The 17,152-nt window shown below is 42.1% G+C and overlaps 1 protein-coding gene across 1 annotated transcript in view; it reads right to left on the bottom strand.

The window, feature by feature from the left end:
• The window catches only part of TAFA3 (TAFA chemokine like family member 3), a 188,541-nt gene that overhangs the window by 102,118 nt on the left and 69,271 nt on the right, over positions 1-17,152 (bottom strand). Inside the window, exons 2-3 of the mRNA XM_060231216.1 lie at positions 9,833-9,921; positions 8,875-8,990 (exon numbers count right to left, since the gene is read on the bottom strand). Of these exons, the coding sequence (XP_060087199.1) occupies positions 8,875-8,989 (115 nt within the window). The 5' untranslated portion in view covers position 8,990; positions 9,833-9,921. The remainder of the gene's footprint in view (positions 1-8,874; positions 8,991-9,832; positions 9,922-17,152) is intronic.

Here is a 17,152-nt window from a genome sequence, read left to right on the forward strand (position 1 = left end):
ACTGATGTGGTGCTACTAGCATGGCTGAATTTTATAGAACTATACAGAGTGTTACATCACCTTACAAAAGGTTCAACTGCCTCTGGAACATTAATCAGACAAAATATATCATCAATATATCTGAAATATGCTACAATATTTTGCAGAAATGAATTTACCTCAGGTTTGTAAAAATTCTCAACTTCAAATTGCTCCATAAACAGATTTGCAATAGAGGGCACCACATGGCTGCCCACTGAGACCCCATTGATTTGTACAAAAATTCATCCTGGAACCTAAAGTAATTGTGTTCCAAAATAATCTCAAGAATGTCCATCAAGAAATGTGTAGAAGGCCACTTATCTAACCTAGAGTCCAGATACCTTTCCACCATGTTTCTTGCCTCTTTCTGAGGAATGTTCATATATAAAGCACTTATGTCCATAATTACCATTGTTAAAGAGACAGTAGGAACAGAAAGAGATTCTATGATCTGGATAAAGTGGGCTGTATCCTTAATATAAGATTTAATCTTAGGGATGAAAGGCTGAAGAAAATGATCTAGGTATCTGGAAAGAGGCTCCAAAAGGGAGCCCGATCTTGAAGGTTGGCAACCCTAAGACACCATAGAAGATTTGAGTACTTTTGAAACATAAACCAAAAGGTAGGAAACCCCTTTAAAAAATTAGTCAATTGCATGGGCCTTTTTTAAATTGAAAAAAGTATTCTTGTAACTATGGAAAGAGCTGGTTTTGAATTGATTTTATTGTTACTCATTTTTTCTCTATTTGCAGCATGTGGGTCTGAATCTTTAGGTTGCAGAATCTTTAAGTTGCAGAACACCAATGGGCTCTAAAGGGGGGGGGGGGACCCAGCATTTGCAGTTCACAGATACCACAGTGCATAAAATATACAAATCAATAAAGGTCTACCCAAACTACCTTAGGTACCTATACTGTCACACGTATGTTCAGCTATCACATACCCAGGAAATCTATGCCATGTGGCTAGAACAAATCCATTCTTTTTGTTCAACCATTACAGTGGAAAGCAAAGTTTCAAATTCTCTTTTGCATGCAATGAACACAGTACAGGTAAGTGATACAGCACAATGATGAAACAGATGACCTTACAGCTTGGATTATAATAGTGTTAACTTTTACTTCTGATTAATAGGATGATGAGATGGCAAAACATAGAGGATCAGTTCACACAAAACATTTCCACCTGATTGTCAGCTCAAGTACAAGATCACATTCATTGTGCTAAAATGAAAACTTAGCCTGAATCGCATTTTCTCCAGCTTTCCCCAAGAAAATTTGGACAGGGGGGGGGGGGGGAGAGAGAGAGAAGAGAAAGAATCCTGTCACATGTTTCAGTGTTGTCATCTTGGAAATCTACAGGCGTAGAGATCATTATTAATTCTTCAATGCAAGTGAACAGCAATTGTATTATTCAACATGAGGTGCATACTGAAAATACTGCACCAGCAAGGAACTGAAGCTCAGACAAAATACATGATGTGCATACAGAAGGCCTCAAATTAAATCCAGAGCATCTGCAATTAGAGGATCTTGGACAGAAAAAGTAATAGTACATTTTTATACCCTGTTTTTTTCTCCCTTAAGAAGTCTCAAAGTAGTTTACAATCACATTCCCTTCCTCTCCCCAAAACAGGCACCTTGTGAGGTAGGTGGGGCTCAGAGAGGTCTGAGAGAACTGTGACTGGTCCAAGCTCACCTGGGAGGCTTAATATGGAGGAGTGGGGAATCAAACCCAGTTCTCCAGATTAAAGTCTGCTGCAGTTAACCACTACACCATGATGGGTAGACACTACCATGTTACAATTGTAACTTTATCTGATATATACCTCAATGTTCCTTGGAAAAGCTCAGAATTTTTCAAAATATGGGTTTCTAGGCAGTCTCCCAAGTGCACAGCAGCGCCTTCAAGGCCTTCTGTTCCCCTTGCTTCAATTTGCAAATATGGGACTGTTCAATTAAGTAATAAGGAGGACAGCCCCCAGAAAACATGAAAATATTGCTAAGAATATTTTGAAAATATTATATATGTACACTGTATTAGAAAGGTAATTAGCCCTTCCATAATATGGTAGGTTTTTTAAACAGAGCATCTCTGATTTGCTTATACCAAATCAGAACATTGGTTTATTCAAGTTTAGCACTGTCTACTCTGAGTGGAAATCCCTGTTCAGGTCTGAGGTTGATGGACCACACCATCTCCTTTAATTGGAGATGCCAGGGAAAGAATCCAAGATCTTCTGCATGTAAAGCATGTACTCTACCATTGAGGAACAGCCCCGTCCTAAGGTAGGCTAGGCAAAGAGCAAGTAATTAGCCCAAGGTCACTCAATTTGCTTCATGGTTTGAACCTGGATCTCCCCGTCTCAGTCTCACAGTAGCGGCATTTTGTGAGGAGAGACACAGTGAATATAATATCCTAGCCTACATCAGTGATGGAGGAAAAGACAGTAAAAAATAGTAAGACTGCTGCCATGGCCGCAGCAGCACCACCACACAGGAGCACAGCTTCAGAAGAGGAGATTGGATTTATATCTTGCCCTTCACTCGGAGTCTCAGAGCAGTTTACAATCTCCTTTCCCTACAACAGATACTCTGTGATGTAGGTAGGGCTGAGAGAGCAGCTCTTTCAAGAATTGTGATTGACCCAAGGTCACTCAGCAGGTGCATGTGAAGGAGTGGAGAAACAAACACAGTTCTCCCAGATTACAGTTGGTGCATTTAACCACTACACCAAACTGGAATTGAGTGGTCAAAGGAACCTGGCAGAAGCACAGAAACAACTGGTCAATTGCTGCCATCAGATTCCAATAGCCTCTTGGAAGCAGTATCTGCACAGTGCTACAGCCATGGCCTCAGCAGCAACAGCACCACTACTTGGTACCTGTTGGTAAGACTACCATTTTCCCCTTTCTCTTAACAGTGGTGGAGGCTGGGATATTCCTTCAACCCAGCCCAAAAAGCTGCTGCTGTCCCACACTGGCTCGCAAAGTAAATTAAAGGAACATTCCTATGGGCAAGAAGCCAAAACATGCCAAAGACAAGCACTGCTAATCTCAGAAGCCTCCAATTTCAGCTCACTTCCAGGCAGAGTGGCTGAAGTATTAACTTTGGTACAAGAGGCAACATATGTGAACAGAATTCAAATCCCATTCAGCAGGTACTTCCTCAACTTCAGTCAGCTTTCCTCACCACCACCCAAAAAAAGAATGAATGCAGCTTCAAAATGAGAACTGAAAATAACTTGCATACTAAAAATGACAGAACTGTATTTACAACTCAAACGGTAACATTGCAGGCATGCCTCGGAGACTGAAGCAGCATTTGCCTTTATTCTCCCCAGACAGGTGCTTATTATGCGTTTCTTGATCTCTCTCTCTTTATAATTCCTACCACACTCCGAGACACATGCTAGACAGTAGCAACGGGATTTGGGCACCTGCAGTAAACGAAAGAGGCTCTCCCAAGCCTGGGAATAGGAACAACTCCAGAACCTCCCTAGGCAGCCGCTCTCTTTTAATTGCTCCCTATAGCATGGAGCAATTAGGGAAGCAAGACTCAGCAGAATCCCTTTGAAGTCATCCTGTCCAATTCTCCTTCTGCCTAGGGTTTCATAGCACTCTGTTCAGAGATGGAAGAAACAGTGAGTCAGGTTTCTGGCATACACAATACATGTGTGTTGCTATTGTTAACTACACACATGCTTGCCAATCTCTACAAAATCAAAATCCTGAATTTAGACTCCTCCTTATATATCAGGCAATAGCATGTTTGCACTCTTGCTGAAAATCATACTTTTAAGCATTTTTAGCCCACTTTTCTGAACAGATCCAAAGCAACTTACAAAAGAGAGAGAGGAATCCAAATTACAAACATGAAACAAAACAAAAATCTGGGCCGGTCCAGCTCTGCCAAACTGCCTACTGCAAATCCAAAACAGTGAGTCATGAGCCAAGAGCCCTTTGGCCACTGCCTCTCACCTTGTATCTCTGGCCCAATCTAGGCTAAAAACCTGCAGGAAAAAACAGGAGGGGGGACCAGCCACCTAGGTGGACCTCAGATGCTGCTACCTTGCTGCTAGCAGGATCTTCATTTCTCCTCTCTGAAAATAGTGTGAAAAACTAGGTCAAACATATTACATATCTAAGAATATGGCTTGATTCAGACCTAGCATGAAATAATTGTTAATATGATTTATTTATGGTTACTGGATTGTTTGAATTCAGCACTCTAACGGGAGTTAGTCTGACTTTCTTGAACCAAGATCTGAAGTCAGAATTTAATGTTAGTACAGCAACTACAGTTTCACATTATGCAGTGAAGGAAATCCTGGCAATCCTGCTTTGCTACTTTTCATGCTTCCCCAGCAACAACAATGCCTGGCAAGACAAGCTGCAAATCAAAATCATGAGCAGCTGCTCATGGAATGCAACACTTCAAACTGGGAGTCTCTTATCAATGCTCCTCTGAAAAGATGCAGGAATGCTGACATGCTCCATCGAAGGCACAGGTCAAAGCATTTTTCTGTCCCAAGGAGACACACACACACATGCGCTCCTGGCAGTCAGACAAACTTCAAAGAGTCTGCAGTGCCAATACAGGTGGAAGCGCCATGGTGTATGTGGCAGGGTGAGCCTTCTCCTGCCACCAGTGAAGCAAATCGCTCTCCAGACCTGGCACACTGTTGCCAAAATAAACAGCACATTCCAGCTGCAACAACACAGAGGAAGGATGATGAAACCCAGGCAAAGATCAGCAATTCTACCCAGTAATAAAGAACAGATTTACAGAATAAAAGCTAGATATGTGGCTGTGTTTCTTAAAAAAGAAAAACTATCATTGTGATCTTCATATGAAATAGTGATCTTATTTATTGAAGATTTCTGTACTGCTTTTCTTAAGAAACAATTTTGAGAAGTAATTCATGACAGAACAATAGCCAAATAGCATAACTGTGACAAATTTAAATTAATACTAATAGGAAAATAATAAAGTTTATATTAAGACATAATCAAAAATCACATAGCACCATGTGCACAAGGGTTCAGCATTTTCTTTTCCAAAAAAAAAAAAAAAGTAGGTCTGTGTCTGAACTGTCAAGGAGAAAGATCCACAGAATCAGGAAGAACAATAGAGAATGTACACTCTGGCCCCTAACCTCTATTAGATAACTGGTCTTCATCTCATGACCTTGGACTTTCACATGGGTATCAATGCTCCACCAGCTGGGTTGAGATCTTTTCTGCAGCTTTCTGGAGGAACTGCTACTAGTGCACATGTATGAAGAACAACACTGTCACACCACCTGCTTTCCCTTTGCATGCATGTCAAAAGAAGTCACAAAATAGCAAGATGAAGTCACTCAACGGCACTGAAGATTCCTTCAGAGATCTAATGCCTTTGCCTTGTTCCTCACTACAGTATACTCGGGGCTCAGCTCTGTTTCTATGTTCATCTTTCTTCATCTGCTACCCACTATCCTGGTTTCCCTTCTTCCTGCCATGTGACTTTGATATCTCAGGCTCACAGCTTAGTAAGTCCCATGCTGCTGCCTACAGGTCTTTTCTGGAAGCAAACCCTCTACCCAGGCCTCAAACAACAAGACATTCAAAAGGAGAGATGTTCTCTTAGGCAGGCTGGCTGCAGGCTGCTTAGAGATTTATAGGTCTACACTGTACCTTGAAATGGTCTATGAAGCACATTAGTTCTAGTGCAGTTTAAGATCACTGTAGCATGATTCTGGTGACACAGCTATAAAAGAAGCCACACAAATCCTGTTTCTTCAAGCAGTAGCAAAAAAGAGAGAGAGAGACAATAGTAAGAGAAAGTGCTTGTGACTAGGGAAGGCACAAAGCATTTTTGTTGTTTTGTTCATGATGGAACCACAAACCAATACTAACCAAGAGGTGGGTTCGCAAACTGAACCAGTTTGCATAGATTCATGACTCCTGCTTTTTGCTCCCTGCTACTTTTTGCAGAAAGCTATGGGGAGCAGAAAGCAGTTTAAATTGCTTGAAATTAAACCCAAGAAAGGCCTTTAAACAGCTGAGCCATGCAAAGCAAACTGCTCTGGTGGCTCAATTATTTAAAGGAGCTTTCTTGGGCAGCCAGTCACTGGGGTTGACTGCCCAAGAAAGCTGATTTATTTATTTTTAGCTGGAGTGAGCTGCCCAAGAAAGCCCCTTTAAACAGCTAAGCCATGAGAACATGTTCAGCTGTTTAAAGCCTGAAACAACTAAGCTGCAGGACCAAGCTGGCCCTATGGCTCAGCTCTTTCCCATCTAAACAACTGAGTGGTAGGGAACAGCCTGCTTGCTACTCAGCAGTTTGGGCAGCTTTCACTCCTTACAAACCTTCACAAATTGTCTTAAACGTTCATGGAGGTCCATGGTCAGACTGCAATTTGTGAACCACAAACCTGCCAAAATTCACCACAAAGAAAGGCTCATGAGCCAGTTCATGCCCATCCCTACTTGTGACCAAAGCTTGCTATCTGTGCATCCAGCACCCCATCAGAATACAGGGAGCTATCTGAGCTGTAGATTTTAGTCAACATCTGGGGTCTGAGCACACATGACAAAATAAACACACAGCTGTCATATACAGAGGCAAACCAGTGGTTTATCAAGGTCAGTACTGTCTCCTCTGACAGGGTCTCCAGAGTCTCTGGCACAGGTCTTTCACAATACCTACTACCTAATCCTTTTAACTGGAGATGCTGGTGACTTAATCCAAGATACTCTTCATAAAAAAGCAGGTGCTTTTCTCCATGACCACTACAAATAATACATTAATGCAACTAACCTGACAGCACAGCCAGATTTAGAATTCATTACTGTTTCTTAATGGTCTGATAACTAAAAACTCAATGCTACATCCACTACAAGAATATCTATAATGTTTCTCAAGTTTTTAACTGCTCATTCTTGTATTCCCAGTTAGAGCAAATATATTCAAGAACAACATATATATATATATATATATATATATATATATATATATATATATATATATATATATATATATGTGTGTGTGTGTGTGTGTGTGTGTGTGTGTGTGTGTGTGTGTGTGTGTGTGTGTGTAACTTTTAAGATTCATATCTTGCTTTTTTACTCGAATAGCAGTCAAGGAAGTTTAAAAAAATAATATGAACAATAAAATAGCAGAAATAAAACCCAAAATTTTAGCCCTGTCAAGAATAGACTTTTGAGAGATGACTTACTCAGCCCTCCTCAAAAGTCCTTCAGAGAAGAACCATCTTAAACTGATCTCCAGAAGGTCGCCAACAAAGGGGCCATTCAAGTCTCCAAGAGGGAGTTACAAAAACATAAATACCATAAGATATTACCCTGGCTTTAAGCTCAAACCATCACTTTAAAAAAAGATCCCCACACCTTAACAGACGGGGCTGTATTTATTTCCTCAATATGGGTCAAGTTTCATTAATTTTCAGATTGTTCAACAATCAACATAATACCGGGTGTAGTAGCACCCACCAGGTTCACAGCTCATGACTGTTCTGTCACAGTGCAACACATTCGTGGGAGTTTTACTTGTGAGTCAAACTAGATAAGATGCTGAGAGCTTCAATATGCTGGAAGATCAGCCATTCAAGCTGGAGATTCTGCAATGGGGGAACTTGAGGATTCCCCACTAAAAACAGAGAGGCAGGGCTGGTAAATATATAGCAGCTCCCATATTAGGACTGCATGTTTTCCCAGTGGAGAACACAACAGGATGTTTCAGGTTGGTAAAATGGTATTGGTGAGACTTCAGTTCCCATTTGCTGTGCTATGATCTAGATCTGAATTAGGGCCCTAAGCACCAGGTGCTTAAAAAAAAAATCTGGGAGATCCAAATGCAGAAAACTTTCTGTGCCTTCTCTGCTTTGGCCCAGAGTAAGTGTACAAAAAACTTAGACACTGCAGTAGCCACTCTAAAGACTGCAGATCCTGTTATCTATGAAAGACTTGCAATGTCACAATTCCTTAGCTGGGTCAACTATGCAGTGTCTTGCAAGTGGAGACACAAATTCCAAATTGCATCCAATTTCTACCCCTTCTGAAAAAGGCATCTCAACTCTGCCCAACAGAAATCAGTGCTGGCACAAGAGCATGGATAGCTGTTTCTCCCTTCCTCTGAAAGTCTCACAAGAGCTGGGGCAGATAGGCAGTTTAAGCCATCCCCACAGATGCTCCACAAACTGGCCCCAAAAAGTGCATCCAAACTCACATATCTGGTTCTCACTCCTGCCCGTACCTTGTACTTACCTGCCCTTCCATCACCTCAAAAAGCTACCCCATACAAAGTGGTAACAAACCAGCGAGGTGTTTTCAAGGTGCCTTTCCCAACTATCTGAATGGCCAGGAACCACCCCAGAAGTGGTAGTAAGGCATATGAGTGCTGTGAACATTCCTCCAGAGCACCTGTGGCCCATCCTTGTTCTGGCAGCAGGCTACGTGTCATCGGACCACTCCAGGGTGCTTCTCTATATGCCAGCTCACTTCTGGGATGAGATGCTGTTGCCCCAAGCTGGCCATCTAGATCAAGCCAACGACAAGTAACTGGAAAGATCTATTTCCACCTACACTATGTTCAGTGATGGAACGAGTGCACATGGGGCTGGCTTCTTCTTCCCTTCTTCAACTGTAAAAAGCCTGCTGGCTTGTTGCAGCTATGAGAAACATAACAGCAGCCCAGATGATACCCCTTCAGTGTATATTCCTCAGAATTATCATTTTGATCTCCCAGTTGCAACTGTTCTCAGAGAGGTGAATATACGCAAGTTAACAACCAGCACCATATAATCACAGCTTCAGAACTATAGCACAGCTGGAAAGAGCCTTGGGCCTACCTGAATGGCTTCTGTGGTGTGATGAGGCCAGCGTCAGCCTTCCCCATAGCGTTATAAGGCAGAGAGAAAGCACCAATACCCCTTTGCTCAAGCTTCGGATATCCCTCTCACTCATTCTGCCATGGAAGGACAAAAAAACCCCTTAAATTTGAAATGCCAGAGAAAGAGAGCCTGAGACTCACCATCCTGAAAGAACAGCTGCAACTTCTCCTCAGGCAGACTAGATTAAATTATTTTTCAGAAGTTGTAAAACAGAATGTTTCAGCATTTCTAAACTACAGAATTTGATGAAAATAGCAGTCTTAAAAAAACCCTACACATTTGTTTAAAATGTGGAGCTACCTAAAGCCATGTATTTCTAAGAAAAAATAATATATTCTCTGCACATAGTCCTCCCCAGATGGGTTGAGAATTTACCCAGAAATTACAGGAGAATAATGCCAAGCAAGTACAGTGATACTTGAACACCTGTCCTTGAACACAGCAAACAGTACCAATGCTGTAAGCACCACTTCTCTGAGCTGCAGTTCATAAAGACTTGGAAAGGACAGGCAGTTCTGGGCAACTATGCTGTTTAGATTTTCGAATAACTAGTTTGCTCCTGTTGTACCAGGACTTTGGGGGGGGGGGGCGTTCTTTCTGCTACCAAGCTCAGTAGCAGTTTTATACACACAAAAACCCCACTAGCTTCACCAGAGATGTTTTGCAAAAGCACTACAGTAAAAATTCAGTCCATAAATAAAAAATTAGGCCTTAGAAAGGCAGTGGGTGGGGAGAAGAGAATGGTTTAAAGACAACTTGGCATTTGAAATCCTTTCCCATTTCATCTGTAGATGTGCTCACCTGTTTAAAAATAGTCCCTTTTGCCAAGACTCATACAGCTTTCTCACAGCAACACTTTTTGTGAAGGCAGGAAAAGGCTCATCATTCCAACAAACAATTAAACAATTGTTTTTACCTCCTACTAGGGCTTCACAGCTACAGTCTGTGCATTTGCCAATCTCAGGTAGACTCGGTATTTGTGAAGAAGGGCAAACATCAGTGCATCTGAAAGTAAAGAAAGAAAACAGCTATTTAGATGTTTCCTGGACAGAACCTGCAAAAATTACTGCCCCAGATAGCGATGCCAGCTTCCAGGCAGTGCCAGATTAAACCCTGTGGAGGCCCCTAGGCAGTCAAAATCTTGGGGGGCCCCTCACAAATGATCTCAGAGTCTGTGTGCCCACCCCACCACCCACAGCCCCTGCTGCAACCTCCAGGCACTTTCTCAAAAGCTCTATTGACAAAGCTATGGGGGAGAGGCAAACTTGGTAACAATGCCAGCAGCAGCCGCCCCAGGCACATCTGGCAAAGAGCAGCTGAGTTGCTGGCTGCTCGTGCAAGAAGGGGGGAAACCAGAGGAGAGCCAGCCCAGGGCCCCTAAAGGTGTGGGGGCCCATAGGCCAGTGCCTACTTGGTGGTACCTGTGGACGACAGGGACCTCAGTGGGGTACAAAGCCATAGAATTCACCCTCCAAGCAATACTCCCTCTAAACTGTGGAGCCTTGTGAACAAAAATTCTACTTTGTGAGCTACTGGCATTAAAGTTGTGAGCTACTGCATAAATTAGTTTGCTCTGGGGCCATTTTTCCTGAGCTAAGACAAAAATGTGTGAGCTGGAGCTAAAAAACTGTGAGCTAGCTCAGACTAACTCAGCTTAGAGGGAACACTGCCTCCAAGGTATTCATTTTCTCCAGGGGAACTGATCTCTGTAGTCTGAAGGTGAACTGTAATTCCAGGGGGCCCCCAGGTCCCAACTGGAAGCAGAGTCGGATTAACAATTAGGCCAAGTAGGCACTGGCCTATGAGCCCCCACACCTTTAGTACTGAAACATGTGGGACAGTTAAAAAGACACCTGGGAATAATCTGCTGGAAGAAGCAATCACACAATAGCTCCACCATGTTTAGGAACTCAATACAGAATCACTTCAAACATTAAGGTAAAGGTAGTTCCCTGTGCAAGCACCAGTCATTTCCAACTTTGGGGTGACGTCGCATCACAATGTTTTCGCGGCAGACTTTTTACGGGGTGGTTTGCCATTGCCTTTCCCAGATCTACACTTTCCCCCCCAGCAAGCTGGGTACTCATTTTACTGACCTCGGAGGGATGGAAGGCTGAGTCAACCTGGAGCCAGCTACCTGAACCCAGCTTCCGCTGGGATCGAACTCAGGTTGTGAGCAGAGAGTTTGACTGCAGTACTGCAGCTTTACCACTCTGAGCCACATTGCCACAAACTCAGGATCCTTTGAACTGTTCCCAAGGAGCTCTCTGTTACCATTTCAGAAAGACTGCAAAACTTCATTTTCATTAGGCTTTTGGATTCTTCCTGAAGGAGCTATTTTTTGGGGGGAGGGGGATTTCCCTGCCTGAGTCTTTCTAATGAGTGTATACACTGTATACAGTGTGCTGATGACTAGCATTTTGGATTTTGTGTTATTACATACTATGTTCCTCTTTATTGTTCTCTACTTATCCAAGAAAGACACTTCTAGGGCAGCTCCCAACAGATACAACAAATATAAACCATAAAAGCTAACATTAAAGACAATTTTAAGTCTCCCATTCATCCCCAAATATAATCTCATGTGGTAAAAGCCCTTCTGCAAAGGAAGCCAATCAGAGTTACGAAATGCAGCTCACAGTACTATTTGGGAAACATGCCTGGAATGCTTGAATTCAACAAGTTTGAGAGACAAGCAGCAAATTAGTAACAGCTACTAAAAGGTTGTTGTTCAGTCGCACAGTCAAGTCCGACTCTTTGCAAACCCATGGACCAAGTCATGCCAGGTCCTCCTGTCTTCCACCTCCAAAGTCTGCTCAAATTCATGTTAGTTACATCACTAACGCTGTCCAGCCATCTCATCTTTTGCCGTCCCTTCTTCTTTTGCCTTCTGTCTTTCCCAGCATCTTCTCCAGTGAGTGCTGCCTTCTCATTTGGTGGCCAAAGGATTTGAGCTTCAGCTTCAGCATCTGACTTTCCAGGGAACAGTCAGGGTTGATTTCCCTTAGGACTGACAGATTTGATCTTCTTGCAGTCCAAGGGACTCTCAAGAGTCTTCTCCAGCACCACAGCTTGAAAGCATCTATTCTTCTGTGCTTGGTCTTCCTTATGGTCCAACTCTCACAGCCATACATTACTGCTGAGAATAGCATCACTTTGACTATGCGGACTTTTGTTGGCAGGGTGATGTCTCTACTTGTTGTTATACTGCCTAGGTTCGCCATAGCTGTCCTTGCAAAACGTCTTTTAATTTCATGGCTATGGTCACCTTCTGCAGTGATCTTGGATTCCAGAAATGTGAAGTCTGTCAGCACTTCCATGTCTTCCCCTTCTATTTGCCAAGGGGTGATGGGGCCAGATATCATGATCTTAGTTTTTTTTATGTTGAGTTTCTAGCCTACTTTTGTGCTCTCCTCTTTCACCCTCAACAAGAGGTTCTTTAGGTCCTCCTCAGTTTCTGCCATTAGAGTGGTGTCATCTGCATATCTGAGGTTGTTGTTTTTTCCCCGGCAATCTTAATTCCGGTTCAGATTCATCCAGGCCAGCATTCCGCATGATGTATTCTGCATATAAATTAAATAAGCAGGGTGACAGTATACATCCTTGTCAAACTCCTTTTCCTATTCTAAACCAATCAGTTGTTCCATATCCCGTTCTGACCCTTCTTGCTTCTTGACCCTTATACAGGTTTCTCCAGAGACATGTGAGGTGGTCTGGTACTCCCATCTCTTTAAGGACCTGCCACAGTTTGTTGTGATCCACATAATCAAAGGCTCTAGCATAGTCAATGAAGCAGAAATAGATATTTTTCTGATACTCCCGTGCTTTCTCCATAATCCATCGAATGTTGGCAATTTGATCTCTAGTTCCTCTACCTCTTTGAAACCCAGCTTGAACTTCTGGTAGTTCCCGATCTACATACTGCTGAAGCCTAGCTTGTAGGATCTTTAACATGACCTTGCTGGGATGTGAAATGAGTGCAATGGTGCAATAGTTTGAACATTCCTTGGCATTACCCTTCTTTGGGATTGGAATATAAACTGATCTTTTCCAATCCTGTGGCCACTGTTGCGTTTTCCAAATTTGTTGATAGAGTGTGTGTATCACTTTAACAGCATCATCTTTTAGGACTTTGAATAGCTCAACTGGGATACTGTCATCTCGGCTTGCTTTGTTGTTAGTAATGCTTTCTAAGGCCCATTAGACTTCATACTCCAGAATATCTGGCTCATGGTCAGCAATTTCACTGTCACTGTTGTCAAGGACATTGAGATCCTTCTTGCATAATTTTTCTGTGTATTCTTGCCACCACTTCCTGATCTCTTCTGCTTCTGTTAGATCCCTACTATTTTTGTCCTTTATCATGGCCATCTTGGCACGAAAGGTTTCCTTGATTTCTCCAATTTTCTTGAAGAGATTTCTTGTCCTTCCCATTCTATTATTTTCCTCTATTGCTTTGCATTGTTCCTTCAGGAAGGCCTGCTTATCTCTCCTTGCTGTTCTCTGAAAATCTGGATTCAGTTGGGTGAATTTTTCCTTTTCACCTTTGCCTTTCGCATTCCTTCTTTCCTCAGCTATTTGTAAAGCCTCATTAGACAGCAACTTTCCTTTCTTGCATTTCTTCTTCTTTGAGGTGGTGCTAATTGTTGCCTCCTGTGCAATGTCACGAACCTCAGTCCATAGTTCTTTAGGCACTCTGTCTATCAACTCTAGTTCCTTAAACCTATTCTTCACTTTCACTGTATATTCATAAGGAATGTGATCAAGGTTATCCGTTTTAAAACGGATAAAAGGAAGTACTTCTTCACCCAAAGGGTGATTAACATGTGGAATTCACTGCCACAGGAGGTGGTGGCGGCCACAAGTATAGCCACCTTCAAGAGGGGTTTAGATAAAAATATGGAGCACAGGTCCATTAGTGGCTATTAGCCACAGTGTATGTGTGTATATAAAATTTTTTTGCCACTGTGTGACACAGAGTGTTGGACTTGATGGGCCGTTGGCCTGATCCAACATGGCTTCTCTTATGTTCTTATGTTCTTAAGGTCAAACCTGAATGGCCTAATGGTCAAACCTGAATGGCCTAATGGCTTCCCCAGTTTTCTTCAGTTTAAGCCTGAATTTTGCAATGAGTAGCTCATGATCTGAGCTGCAATCAGCTCCAGGTTTTGTTTTTACTGACTGTAAGGAGCTTCTCCATCTTTGACTGCAAAGTATATAATCAATCTGATTTCTGTGCTGCCCATCAAGTGATGTCCATGTGTCCATGTGTCCTTTCTTGTCCTTCCCATTCTATTATTTTCCTCTATTGCTTTGCATTGTTCCTTCAGGAAGGCCTGCTTATCTCTCCTTGCTGTTCTCTGAAAATCTGGATTCAGTTGGGTGAATTTTTCTTTTTCACCTTTGCCTTTCGCATTCCTTCTTTCCTCAGCTATTTGTAAAGCCTCATTAGACAGCAACTTTCCTTTCTTGCATTTCTTCTTCTTTGAGGTGGTGCTAATTGCTGCCTCCTGTGCAATGTCACGAACCTCAGTCCATAGTTCTTTAGGCACTCTGTCTATCAACTCTAGTTCCTTAAACCTATTCTTCACTTTCACTGTATATTCATAAGGAATGTGATCAAGGTTATCCGTTTTAAAACGGATAAAAGGAAGTACTTCTTCACCCAAAGGGTGATTAACATGTGGAATTCACTGCCACAGGAGGTGGTGGCAGCCACAAGTATAGCCACCTTCAAGAGGGGTTTAGATAAAAATATGGAGCACAGGTCCATTAGTGGCTATTAGCCACAGTGTATGTGTGTATATAAAAAAATTTTGCCACTGTGTGACACAGAGTGTTGGACTTGATGGGCCGTTGGCCTGATCCAACATGGCTTCTCTTATGTTCTTAAGGTCAAACCTGAATGGCCTAATGGCTTCCCCAGTTTTCTTCAGTTTAAGCCTGAATTTTGCAATGAGTAGCTCATGATCTGAGCTGCAATCAGCTCCAGGTTTTGTTTTTACTGACTGTAAGGAGCTTCTACATCTTTGACTGCAAAGTATATAATCAATCTGATTTCTGTGCTGCCCATCAAGTGATGTCCATGTGTAGAGTCTAAATAGGGAGAAAGAAAACCCATATATTCAGCTTCTGACACTAGAATCATTTGAGTGCTGACCTGTCATGTACTGAAGCGTAAGTAAATAAAATAGTCTGTCAGTATAACAGGCTGTATTTCCATTCAGTAAAGCATCTTCCTCAAGTTTTGGTCACTGCTTGATATTCTTTTGTTGGAAGGCACAGGTTATCATAGTCTCAATGGCTGAAAAGAAGTAGTAAAATGTGATAACAGATGCCTTACTGTTGTTTTTAGGTGTTCTAAGGAGGCCAAACCTCCACTTTGCATTTTAATTCCCTCTAGGCAGATAACAGGCAGATGGAAAGAAGCCAGTTCAATTGCTTTCCAGACAGCCCACTCTCATACAAATTCTAATAGATCTAATAGAAGAGATAACGGGTGGGTCAAGATCTCCCCCTTGCTCCAAGAAGGGAACAGAGATTTGAAGGAATTAAATTTCAGAGACACACTAGGAAGGAAATGTCTAGAATTTTTAGGAAATGCTTTTCTGACCTGGTCATGGGGTGGAGAAAGAAAGAAGATAAAACTCCTGGAAGCCAGAAGGAAGCTCTCTTTTCCTCAAGTGCTGAGTCCACGAGCACACAGAGACCTCTTCCGTTGGGAAGACATCAATTGATCATGTGCTTGCCGAAAGAGCTGGAGCAAACTTCAAGATAAAGACTACTCTGTAGAGATCTAGAATTACTATGCTAAAGAGCCTCTCCTATATTTTAACATCTGATAGAGTATGTATAGAGAGAGGAACAAAGGATAGACATTTTACCCATTACTTTTGTATCATTTGCTCAGTCTGGTGCTGTGCTAAAAATTAAACTTATATCCCACCCTATCCCATGAGCAGGCTCACAACATATAAAAAACAAATAACAATAAGCATATAATAAAGAACCAGCTTTAAAACAATCAGAACAAGATGCCAACTAAAACAAAAACAACTCCAAGGCAGCCCACAATGCCTCCTGCAGGATGTTAATCAGATAATAAATTACTGTGAGCATCATTAGGGTTTGTAGAATCTTTCGGGCTCAAGTGCCGTGTTGCACTGGAGAAAGTTTTTCTTCCAGACGTTTCGTTCTCGGCTGCGGAGAACATCCTCAGTGGCGTTGCAGCCGGAGCAGGCGCTCTGACCTTCTTGGCTGCTGTGCATTGAGTGAGCACTCACTCAATGCACAGCAGCCAAGAAGGTCAGAGTGCCTGCTCCGGCTGCAACGCCACTGAGGATGTTCTCCGCAGCCGAGAACGAAACGTCTGGAAGAAAAACTTTCTCCAGTGCAACACGGCACTTGAGCCCGAAAGATTCTACAAACCCTAATGATGTTACCAGCCGTGAAAACCTGAAATCTTTGATAACTGTGAGCATAATTCACTACCAAAAATTTAAGAGAATCACTCCCTTTGAGCTACTCTACCATTCCTCTTCCAATATTATCTATCTAGGAATTGACTGAAATTCTTGTCTCAGGCTATATATTAGTTAATTTTCAGCAAAGCAGTATCTCTTAACATCCCTTTTATCCACAGAAGCTATGTAAAATGAAGTCTTCTCACATAATTTGATAGATAAATTTATTGTCATTGTTCTCAACAAAAAGAGAGCAACGAAATGAGGTGCTCTTCCACAAACATACCAACACATCAAACACACATATTCATAAACCATTTAAAATACATCTAAAACCATTTAAACCATTAAAACCATTTAAACCATTTAAATACATCTAAAACAGATAAACATTCATAAAACCATTTAAACCATTTAAATACATCTAAAACAGATAATCCTTCATAACCCTGCATTTAACCTAACCACAGCACTTGGATAGAAACTGTCCTTAAATCTGTTTGTCCTAGCCTTCAACACTCTATATCGTCTACCTGACGGTAAGATCTCAAATAGCAAATGGCCCAGATGTGAAGGGTCCCTTAGGATCATTTGTATCTTCCTTTTACATCCCATATTATACAAATCCACCAATGAGGGGAGAGAACATCCACAAATCTTTTGTGCTCTTCTCGTCACTCTTTGGAGCACCCTTCTCTCTGCTTCCGTGCAGCTCCCAAACCACACGCAGAGGCAATAAGATAAAATGCTCTCAATGGAACTACGATAAAAGG

The sequence above is a fragment of the Heteronotia binoei genome, chromosome 2 (assembly GCF_032191835.1).
Source record: "Heteronotia binoei isolate CCM8104 ecotype False Entrance Well chromosome 2, APGP_CSIRO_Hbin_v1, whole genome shotgun sequence".
Classification (NCBI taxonomy): Eukaryota; Metazoa; Chordata; class Lepidosauria; order Squamata; family Gekkonidae; genus Heteronotia; species Heteronotia binoei.